Raw genomic sequence first — 12,166 nt, forward strand, 5'->3', positions numbered from 1 at the left:
AACCACGGTTCCTTCACCTTACCATATATTCTCAGCTTCAGTGGAACTAACCTATCCAGAACTGCATGTAGGTATTCCCTAAACTCCTCATTTCTGTTGTGCATTTCCTTGAGTACATCAATTCCTAATGTACACTTCTAATTTCCTGCCTCATAGCATCATAATTTGCCCCTTCCTATTAGAATATTTTCCCATACTGTCTGCTTCTATCAGGGAGCTATGGTCACTGTGGTCTGAAATGTTCATACTACACTGATCTTTATTCATGGGAGACCTGGTCTTAAAAATTTGATATATTTTTTTAAAGTAGCCAAGAAGATAAATTGGGACAGGGTGGTGGATGGGGTCTATATGGATTTCAGTAAGGCCATTAACCTTTATTCAGTAATCAAGTTATGAGTTAAGGATGAAAGGTGAAATGTTTAAGGGAAACATGAGGGAAAACTTTTTCACTGAAAGGGTGGTGAGAGTGTGGAACAAGCTGTCAATGCAAGTCGTGGATCTGATTTAGATTCAACGTTTAAGGGAAGTAGGGTGGAAAGGGTATGGAGGGCTATGATCGATGGACCCTAATGCATTTTAAATGGTTTGGCACTAGATGGGCCAAAGGGCCTGTTTGTGTGCTGTAGTTTACTATGACTTATGACTAATCCTGGTCAGTAGTTTTATTGTATGCAGCATATTGCTTTGTTCCTTTGAATCTTACTTCCAATGATTTCAGTGGAATGGAGTTTCAGGGGTGGTGTAATTTGTACTGTAACCATTCTTTTAGTGATCAGTTTTAGCTGATCAGTTGGAATACAGTAATGTGTTAAGGTCAGGACCAGGAAAATTGGGTGGCAAGCTGTAAGCATAGATTTTTGCAAATCCAGAATAATGGCCACACACACCTTTACTTGGTCAATTTGAAGAGATCTGCCAAATGGAATTGTTATTCATTCCTTTTTATAGAATTTTTGAAATAATACTCTGGCAGAAAGTGTTCTGCAAGGCTGGGTTCTGGATCTCTTTTTGCAGTACGAATCACCTACACTCACTGGAACACAGCAGGTCAGGCAGCATCTACAGGAGAAGCACTGTTGACGTTTCGGGCCGAGACCCTTCATCAGGACTAATGTGCTTTTCCTATAGATGCTACCTGGCCTGCTGTGTTCCACCAGCATTTTGTGGGTGTTGCTTGAATTTCCAGCATCTGCAGATTTCCTCATGTTTGCACCTACACTCAGTAGTTACTTTATTAGGTACGGAAGGTACTTAATAATGTGGCCACTGAGTGTATGTTCATGGTCTTCTGCTGCTGTAGCCCATCCACTTCAAGATTTGGTGTATTGTGTGTTCAGAAATCCTTTGGCCCATGTGCTGAACCATTAGTCAGCTTAGTTCCATCAACCTGCACTCTGGACTGTGTGCTAGTGTACACAAGGCTTTCAAGGTATTATGAATCTGTATTCCAGGATCCCTTTGATTTACCTCACTCCTCAGTGCCCCCTACCACTCACTGTGTAAGACCTATCCTGGATGGTCGTCCCAAAGTGCACCACCTCACACTTGACTGCATTGAATTCCTTCTGCTATTTTTCAGCCTGTTTTATCAACTGGTTCAGATCCTGCAGGAAGCTTTAAGTCTCCCTTGCTCTCCACTACATCTCCAATCTTGGAGTCATCTGCAAATTTGCTGATACCACACTATCATCCAGATTGTTGGTATAGCTGATAAAGAATAATGGACCCAGCACTGAATCCTATGGCACTTCACTAGTCACAGGCCTCCAGTCAGAGTGGCAACCACCTACTATCACTCTGGCTTCTTCTGCGAAGTCGGTGTCCAATCCAATGTATTATTTCATCTTGAATGCCAAACAACTGAAGTTTCTTGACCTATCTCCCACATGGCTTTGCTAAAATCCATGTAGATAACATTCAGTGTCTTGTCTTTATCAATTTTCCAGGTAACTTCCTCAAAAACCTCTAAACACGACATACCACAGACAAAGCCAAGTTGACTATCCATAGACCCATAGAACATTACAGCACAGAAACAGGCCTTTTGGCCCTTTTTGGCTGTGCCGAACCATTTTTCTGCCTAGTCCCACTGACCTGCACCTGGCCCATATCCCTCAATACGCCTCTCATCAATGTACCTGTCCAAGTTTTTCTTAAATGTTAAAAATGAGTCTGTATTTACTACTTCATCTGCCAGCTCATTCCACACTCCCACCACTCTCTGTGTGAAGAAGCCCCCCCCCCCATGTTCCCTTTAAATTTTTTCCCCTTCACCCTCAACCCATGTTCTCTGATAGTTTTTCTCCCCTAGCCTCAATGGAAAAACCCTGTTTGCATTCATTCTATCTGTACCCATCATAATCTTATGTACCTCTAACAAATCTCCCCTCATTCTTCTATGCTCCAGGGAATGAAGTCCTAACCTATTCAACCTTTCTTTGTAACTCAGTTTCTCAAGTCCCGGCAACATCCTTGTAAACCTTCTCTACACTTTTTCAACCTTATTAATATCCTTCCTGTAATTTGGTGACCAAAACTGCACACAATACTCCAAATTCGGCCTCACCAGTGCCTTCTACAACCTCACTGTAACATTCCAACTCTTATACTCAATACTTTGATTTATAAAGGTCAATGTACCAAAAGCTCTTTTTACAACCCTATCTACCTGTGATGCCACTTCTAGTGAATTTTGTATCTGTATTCCCAGATCCCTCTGTTCTATTGCACTCCTCAGTGCCCTACCATTTACCTTGTATGTTCTACCTTGGTTTTTCCTTCCAAAGTGCAATACCTCACACTTGTCTGTATTAAACTCCATCTGCCATTTCTCACCCCATTTTTCCAGCTGGTCTAAATCCCTCTGCAAGCTTTGAAAACCGACCTCACTGTCCACTATACCTCCAATCTTTGTGTCATCAGTAAATTTGATGATCCAATTTACTACATTGTCATCCAGATCATTGATACAGACGACAAATAACATTGGACCCAGCACTGATCCCTGTGACACATCACTAGTCACAGGCCTCCACTCAGAGAAGCAATCCTCCACTACCACTCTGGCTTCTCCCATTGAGCCAATGTCTAACCCAATTTACTACCTTACCATGTATACCTAGTAACTGAATCTTCCTAATTAACCTCCCATGTGGGACCTTGTCAAAGGCCTTACTGAAGTCCATGTAGACAACCTCCATTGCCTTCCCTTCATCCACTTTCCTGGTAACCTCCTCGAAAAACTCTTAATAGATTTGTTAAACATGATCTACCACGCACAATGCCATGTTGACTCTCCCTAGTAAGACCCTGTCTATCCAAATACTTGTAGATCCTATCTCTTTAGTACTCCTTCCAATAATTTACCTACTACCGACATCAAACTTACCAGCCTATAATTTCCCAGATTACTTTTAGAACCTTTTTTAAACAATGGAACAACATGAGCTATCCTCCAATCCTCCTGCAATTCACCCGTAGATACTGACATTTTAAATATATCTGCCAAGGCCCCTGTAATTTCAACACTAGTCTCCTTCAGGTCTGAGGGAATACCCTGTCAGGTCCTGGGGATTCATCTGCTCTGATTTGCCTCAAGATAACAAGCACCTCTTCCTCTTCAATCTGTATAGGTTCCATGACCTCACTACTTGTTTGCCTTATTTCCATTGACTAGTTTCCTTAGTAAATACAGACGCAAAAAACCTGTTTAAGATCTCCCCCATTTCTTTTGGTTCCATACATAGCCGACCACTCTGATCTTCAAGAGGACCAATTTTATCCCTTACTATCCTTTTGCTCTTAATATACCTGTAGAAGCTCTTTGTATTATCCTTCACTTCATTGATCCCTAATCAATCCTTGTCTAACCAAATATTTATATGTGTGGTCTTCCCAGAACATCTTCCAATAACTTTCACACTGCAGGTTCACTGACCTATAATTCCTAGCTTATCTTAGAGCCTTTCTTAAACAGCAGAGCAACATTTATTATTCTCCTAATTTAAACTTCTCTGCTAGAGCCCTTTCAATTTTTGCAGTAGCCTCCCCCAGGGTTCGAGGGAGCACATTGTCAGGCCCTAACACAGTCATATCACCTTATTCCTCACTTCTAACCATAAAGCCATCAGTTGCAGCCTCCTTGAACATGTGCCAGTCAGTGTGCTCAAAGCAGTCTTGAAAAGCAGAGGTGGCCAGGTTTTCACCTGCTTCTGAACTGGTCTGGAGCGCCTGATGAGCAGTGTGTATGCATAACATAGATGTGGTCTGAGTATCCAAGATGGGGGCGGGGCTCCACTGGGTACGCGTCGGGGATGTTTGTGTAAACAAGGTTCAACCCATCCTCCCCCCCCCCCCCCCTTGTTGCAAAGTCCACATACTGATGGAATTTGGGGAGCACTGTCTTGAGGTTCATCTGGTTAAAATCGCCGTCAACAATAAACAGTCCATCAGAGTGTGCATTCTGCAGTTCGCTAGTAGCCCTGTACAGTTCTCAGAGCGCCTCCTTAGCATTAGCGCTAAGACACCGACTATAAGGACTGTGGTGAATTCCTGTGTTAAATAGAATGGTCTGCATCTAACTGTCACAAACTCCAGTCCTGTTCCTCCTGAATCAAAGATTTGTTAATGGCTACAATGTCATGATTCCATGTGCTGATCCATTCCGTAAACTCATTTACCTTTGCTATAATACACCTTGCATTGAAATGTATGCAGCTCAGAACAGAACATCAGTCCCACCATGCTCAACCTTTTAATTCCTGACTTTGTGTATTGGCTTAACAACATCCTGAAAGGACACACTTAAATGTTCAACAACAGCCCCTTCTCTTCTGCCATCCAATTTCTGAATGAACATTGAACCCACAAACACTAATTCACTACTTTTTTATTTCTATTTTTTGCACTACCTATTTAATTTAACTATTTATATATATATATATATATATGATCTTCCTATTCCTGGCCTCACTAGCACATATCATGAGCAACAGTCCTTAGACAATGGAACACTTCTATTATTACATCTTTCCAGAATCTGTCTCCCTATCTGCTAATGTCTCTGTTACTAATGGGTGGTCTATAAACAACACCCGTTAGAGTTATTGACCCCTTCCTGCTCCTAACTTCCACCCACAGAGACTCAGTAGAAAATCCCTCCATGACATCCTCCTTTTCCACCGTCGTGACAATATCTCTGATTAGAAGTGCCACACCCTCACTTCTTTTGCCTCCTTCCCTGTCCTTTCTGAAACATCTAAATCCTGGCACTCTTAAGAAACCATTCCTGCCCCTGAGCCATCCAAGTCTCTGTAATGGTCACAACATCATAGCTCCAAATACTGATCCACGCTCTTTAAGCTCATCTGCTTTGTTCATAATACTCCTTGCATTAAAATAGACACATCTCAGACCATCGGTGTGAGCGTGTCCCTTCTCTATCACCTGCCTGTCCTCCCTCTCACACTGTCTACAAGCTTTCTCGATTTGTGAGCCAACTGCCCCTTCCCCCTTCTCTTCAGTTCGGTTTCCGCCCCGCAGCAATTTAGTTTAAACTCTCCCCAGTAGTAAACCTCCCTGCCAAGATAATGGTCCCCCTCGGATTCAAGTACAACTCGTCCTTTCTGTACAGGTCACTCCTGCCCCAAAAGAGGTCCCAATGATCCAGAAATCTGAATCCCTGCCCCCTGCTCCAATCCATCAGTCACGCATTTATCCTCCGCCTCACTCTATTCCTATACTCACTGTCGCGTGGCACAGGCAATAATCCTGCGATTACTACCTTTGAGATCCTGCTCAATTTCCTTCCTAACTCCCTGTAGTCTGTTTTCAGGACTTCTCCCCTTTTCCTACCAATATGTACCACGACCTCTAGCTCTTCACCTTCCCACTTCAGGATATTGTGGATGTAATCAGAAACATCCCAGACTCTGGCACCTGGGAGGCAAACTACCATCCGTGTTTCTTTCCTGCATCCACAGAATCGCCTTTCTGACCCTCTAACTATAGAGCCCTCCACCACTGCTGCCATCCTCTTCCTTTCCCTACCCTTCTGAGCCACAGGGCCTGACTCTGTGCCAGAGGTGCTGCCACTGTTGCTTCCCCCAGATATGCCACCCCCCCAACACTACTCAAACGGGAGTACTTATTGATGATAGAAGTGCAATCCACAGGTATTTAAGTGAAACCCAAAGCCCATAATTTGCGAGACTTTGTACTGTGAGCTGAACAATGGAATTTTTGACCAGAATATGTTGAGTGGTCTTCTTTCACTGCCATGAATTTATCTGATATCATCAATTTAAAATCCACTAGAAAAACTTGTGTGACTGTCGAGATAGCATTCATGATGTGAAAGAAGGCAATGGGGAGGGAAAGAGCTTTGGATCATGTCATTATTATATAAATTACATTAATGGGTAGGAATGAAGAAATATTGTTTTATCATTAAGATAGATTTGTTGATTTGATTTTTACTTGTAATTTCCAGATCTCAATTGCATTGAAAGAAAATGAAGAGAAATGGAAACAATATTCTTTGAAAGAAATTGATGAAGCAGGATCTAGTTTTAAAATTGCTGAACTGCAGGAAAAAATAGACATTCTTGAACATAAATTAGAACGTCAGAAACAAGAAGCATCAGCAGCTGCTAAAACTGAACTAGCAAAAGTTCAAGCCCAGTGGAATAAGGAAAAACAAGAAGAGATAAACAGAATTTATGAATTAAATGAAAATGATTATCAAACCTTCTTGGATGAGCATAGAAATAAACTCAATGAAGTTCTTAAAGCAGCTAAAGAGGACTTTTTGAGGCAGAGGAGTGAGATTCTTGCACAAAAGGAGACAGAATTAAACCTATGCATCATCGAGAAACAAAAGGAATGGTCTGCCCGCCAAGAGGAACAGATTAGGCATGAAAAACAGCAGTATGAATCTGAGCTTGTTGCTGAAATTGAGCATTATCTGAGACAGATCTCAAAACATTTTATTATAAATTCAAACTCTGCATATTTCAGAATAGAAGAACATTGTAACCCTGTCAAACCCATCCATGCACAGACTGACAAAGTGAAGGACCGTCTCCAGAAAGTTTGTACAAAGCTAGTTGAGGACATCATAGAGACTCTACACAAAGAGGTAGTGAAAAGTAACTTTATGTTGACAATTTGAATATTTTAAAAACATTACTCCACATTAAGTCCACATGGGCTGGTTTGAGTCGGTCCACAGTGAAAACCTCCTCTTTACCCCCAATGTCCAGAACATACGTGGACCCGTTGTTGTTGATCACCTTGAACGGCCCCTCGTATGGCCGCTGTAACAGTGCCTTCGTACAAACACAAACTTACAGTCCTGCAGGTCTTTGGGTACATGGGTCTGGGTCCATCCGTGCTGTGAAGTTGGCACGGGGCCAGGTTGCCGAGCCTTTCGCATAGTCTGTCCAGGACTGCTGCGGGTTCTTCCTCTTGCCCCCTTGGGGCTGGTATGAACTCTCCTGGGATGGCCAGGGGTGTGCCGTACACCAACTCGGCCGACGAGGCGTGCAGATCCTCTTTAGGCGCTGTGCGAATTCCAAGCAGGACCCAAGGAAGCTTGTCCACCCAGTTAGGTCGTCTCAGGCGGACCATGAGAGCCGACTTCAAGTGACGTTGGAAGCGTTCCACTAGTCCGTTCGACTGTGGGTGGTAGGCAGTAGTGTGGTGTAGCTGCGTTCCCAACAGGCTGGCCACAGTCGACCACAGGCTGGAGGTGAATTGGGCGCCTCTGTAGGAGGTAATGTGGGCCAGTATCCCGAAACGTGCTACCCAGGTTGCGATCACTGCTCGGGCGCAGGAATCGGCAGATGTGTCGGTGACCGGGACTGCCTCTGGCCACCTTGTGAACCGGTCTACCATAGTTAGGAGGTACCGCGCTCCTCGGGACACTGGTAGGGGGCCCACGATATCCACATGAATGTGGTCGAACCTCAGGTGGGTGGGTTTGAACTGCTGCGGCGGGGCTTTAGTGTGCCGCTGCACCTTGGCTGTTTGGTACTGCGCGCACGTTCTGGCCCATTCACTGACCTGCTTGCGAAGTCCATGCCACACGAACTTGCTGGAGACCAGCCGGATGGTTGTCCTGATAGATGGGTGCGCCAAACCGTGTATGGAGTCGAAAACTCGCCGCCTCCAGGCTGCCGGGATGATGGGTCGAAGTTGGCCGGTAGCTATGTCGCACAGGAGGGTCCTATCGCCTGGGCCTATGAGAAAGTCTTGCAGCTGCAAACTCAAGACTGCGGTCCTGTAGCTGGGCATCTCGTCATCTGCCTGCTGCACCTCCACCAGTGCTGCATAGTCCACCTCCAGGGACAGGGCCTGTACAGCTGGTCTGGAGAATGCGTCTGCCACGACGTTGTCCTTTCCCGAGACATGCTGGAGGTCCGTCGTGTACTTGGAGATGTAGGACAGGTGTCGCTGCTGGCGAGCCGACCAGAGATCAGACACCTTCGTGAACGCGAAGGTCAATGGTTTGTGGTCCGTGAACGCGGTGAAGGCCTGCCTTCTAAGAAGTACTTGAAATGCCGGATTGCCAGATACAGTGCCAACAGTCCCCGCTCGAAAGCACTGTACTTGATTTCGGGTGGTCGTACGTGCTTGCTGAAGAACACCAGGGGTTGCCAGCGCCCCTCAGTGAGTTGTTCCAGCACCCCACTGACTGCTGTGTCGGATGCGTCCACCATGAGAGTGGTTGGAACGTCCATCCTGGAGTGCACCAGCATCACAGCATCTGCCAAGGCTTCCTCCGCTTTAATGAAAGCGGCCACAGCCTCCTAGTCCAAAGTAATGTCCTTGCATTTACCCAACATCAGGGTGTACAAAGGGCGCATGATACAATAGACAATAGACAATAGGTGCAGAAGTAGACAATTCGGCCCCTCGAGTCTGCACCGATATCCCTTGATTCCCCTATCCATCAGATATCTATCTAGCTCCTTCTTGAAAGCATCCAGAGAATTGGCCTCCACCGCCTTCCAAGGCAGTGCATTCCACACCTCCACAACTCTCTGGGAGAAGAAGCTCTTCCTCAACTCTGTTTTAAATAACTGACCTCTTATTCTCAATCCATGCCCTCTGGTACTGGACTCTCCCAACATCTGGAACATATTTCCTGCCTCAATCCTATCAAATCCTTTAATTATCTTAAACATTTCAATCAGATCCCCTCTCAATCTCCTCAATTCCAGTGTGTACAAACCCAATCTCCAATCTCTCTGCGTAAGACAGCCCTGCCATCCCAGGAATCAACCTAGTGAATCTACGCTGCACTTCCTCAATTGTTGCCAGAATGTCCTTCCTTAAACCTGGAGACCAAAACTGTACACAATATTTCAGGTGTGGTCTCACCAGGGCCCTGTACAAATGCAAAAGGACATCCTTGCTCTTGTACTCAATTCCCCTTGTAACAAAGGCCAACATTCCATTTGCCCTCTTCACTGCCTGTTGCACTTGCTCATTCACCTTCATTGACTGGTGAACTAGGACTCCTAGGTCTCTTTGCATTTCTCCCTTACCTAACTCTACACCGTTCAGACAATACTCTGCCCTCTTGTTCCTGCTTCCAAAGTGGATAACTTCACATTTATTCACATTGAATGACATCTGCCAAGTATCTGCCCACTCACCCAGCCTATCCAAGTCTCCCTGTATTCTCCTAAAGTCCTCTTCGCATGTCACATTGCCACCCAGTTTAGTATCGTCAGCAAACTTGCTGATATAGTTTTCAATGCCCTCATCTAAATCGTTGACATAAATCGTAAAGAGCTGTGGTCCCAATACAGAGCCCTGTGGTACCCCACTAGTCACCTCCAGCCAGTCCGAGAAACACCAATTCACTGCTACCCTTTGCTTTCTATCTGCCAACCAGTTTTCTATCCATGTTGAAACCCTGTCCCCAATGCCATGAGCTCTGATTTTACTCACCAATCTCCTATGTTGCACCTTATCAAATGCCTTCTGAAAATCTAGGTACACTACATCCACTGGCTTACCCTCGTCTAACATCCTTGTTACACCCTCAAAAAACTCCAACAGATTAGTCAAGCATGACTTGCCCTTGGTAAATCCATGCTGGCTCGGCCTAATCCTATTACTGCCATCAAGATATGCCACTATTTCGTCCTTAATAATGGACTCAAGCACCTTCCCCACGACTGACATTAGGCTAACAGGGCGATAGTTCTCCGTTTTCTCCTTCCCTCCCTTCTTGAAAAGTGGGATAACATTAGCCACTCTCCAATCTTCAGGAACTGATCCTGAATCTAAGGAACATTGGAAAATGATTACCAATGCATCCGCAGTTTCCTGAGCCACCTCTTTTAGAACCCTCAGATGCAGACCATCTGGACCCGGGGATTTATTAACCTTCAGTCCTATCAGTCTACTCATCACATTTTCTTTCCTAATGTCAATCTGTTTCAATTCCTCTGATATCTTATGACCCTGGCCCATCCATACATCTGGGAGTTTGCTTGTGTCCTCCCTGGTGAAGACAGATCTAAAGTATGCATTAAATTCTGTTGCCATTTCCCTGTTTCCCATAACAATTTCTCCCAATTCATTCTTCAAGGGCTGCTGAGGGGAGGAAACGGTGGTAGAAGTTCACCATACCAACGAACTCCTGCAGGCCTTTGACCGTATTGGGCCGGACAAAGTGGCGGATAGCGTCTACCTTGGCGGGCAGAGGTGTTGCCCCGTCTTTGGTCATCCTGTGGTCCAGGATGTCGATGGTATCGAGACCGAACTGGCATTTGGCCGGGTTGATTGTGAGGCTGAAATCACTCAGGCGGGAGTAGAGCTGGCGGAGGTGGGACAGATGCTCCTGGTGACTACTGCTGTCTATAAGGATGTCGTCCAAATAGATGAACGCAAAGTCCAGGTCGCGTCCCAGCGCATCCATTAGCCGCTGGAATGTCTGTGCGGCATTCTTCAGGCCGAATGGCATTCGGAGAAACTTGAACAGGCCGAACGGAGTGATGAGTGCTGTTTTGGGGATGTCTTCAGGGTGCACCGGGATTTGATGGTATCCCTGGACGAGGTCTACTTTGGAAAAGATTCTTGCCCCGTGCAGGTTTGCTGCAAAGTCCTTTATGTGCGGCACGGGGTAGCGGTCTGGAGTTGTAGCCTCATTCAGTCTGCGGTAGTCGCCGCATGGTCTCCAACCCCCAGCTGCTTTGGGCACCATGTGCAGGGGGGAGGCCCATGGGCTGTCGGACCTCCGTACGATCCCCAATTCCTCCATCCTCTTGAACTCCTCCTTCACCAGCCGGAGCTTGTCCAGGGGGAGCCTTCGTGCGCGGGCATGGAGGGGTGGTCCCTGGGTCGGGATGTGGTGCTGTACCCCGTGTCTGGGCATGGCTGCTGTGAACTGCGGTGCCAGAATCGATGGAAAGTCCGCCAGGATTCTGGTGAATTTGTTGTCCGACAGCGTGATGGAGTCTAGGTGTGGGGCCGGTAACTTGGCTTCACCCAGGGAGAACGTCTGGAAGGTCTCGGCAGTGGTTGGGCCACGGCGGCCAGTGTGAAGTCCCACGTGAACCGGCTGGCGCCGAACTGCAGCTGCACTGTGCGGGTGCCATAGGTCCGTATCGTTCTACTGTTTGCGGCCCTCAGGGTGGGTCCTGGCTTCCTGTTGCGGGTGTCGTACCCCGTCAGGGGCAAGATGCTGAGTTCCGTTCTGACGTTGACCAAGAAGCGGCGTCCTGACTGTTTGTCCTAGACGTACAAGAGGCTGTCCTGGTGGCCAGCCGCCATAGTCATTAGCGGCAGCTGGCCCTGGCCCTTGCAGGGCAGGCAACAACGGCGGGCTTCTGTGCCCTACCACTGGTGGCAGAAACACCACTGTTCACTGTCCTCCTCACTCCTGCCTCTGTGTTGTGTGCGCCCCCCTGCTGGGCCTGGTCTGGTCTACTGTTGGGCACGTGGCCTGGTAATCTGACCGATGGATGCCACGCTCTCCCTCTTGGCTTTCCACAGCACATCTGCCCGGGCCGCCACCTTCCGGGGTCGCTGAAATCTGCGTCGGCCAGCAGCTGCCAGTATGTCCTCGGGCAGTTGCTCCAGGAACGCCTGCTCAAACATGAAGCAGGCCTTGTGTCCGTCAACCAGAGACAGCATCTCGTTCATC

General features: G+C 46.6%; 1 protein-coding gene across 3 annotated transcripts in view; it reads left to right on the forward strand.

Moving 5' to 3' along the window:
- Positions 1-12,166, forward strand: part of cep152 (centrosomal protein 152) — a 245,068-nt gene that overhangs the window by 179,144 nt on the left and 53,758 nt on the right. For all 3 annotated transcript variants that reach the window (XM_059952527.1, XM_059952526.1, XM_059952528.1), the window contains exon 20: positions 6,494-7,141. In XM_059952527.1, coding sequence (XP_059808510.1) covers positions 6,494-7,141 — 648 coding nt within the window. The remainder of the gene's footprint in view (positions 1-6,493; positions 7,142-12,166) is intronic.

The sequence above is a fragment of the Hypanus sabinus genome, chromosome 28, assembly GCF_030144855.1.
Source record: "Hypanus sabinus isolate sHypSab1 chromosome 28, sHypSab1.hap1, whole genome shotgun sequence".
NCBI classification, from domain to species: domain Eukaryota; kingdom Metazoa; phylum Chordata; class Chondrichthyes; order Myliobatiformes; family Dasyatidae; genus Hypanus; species Hypanus sabinus.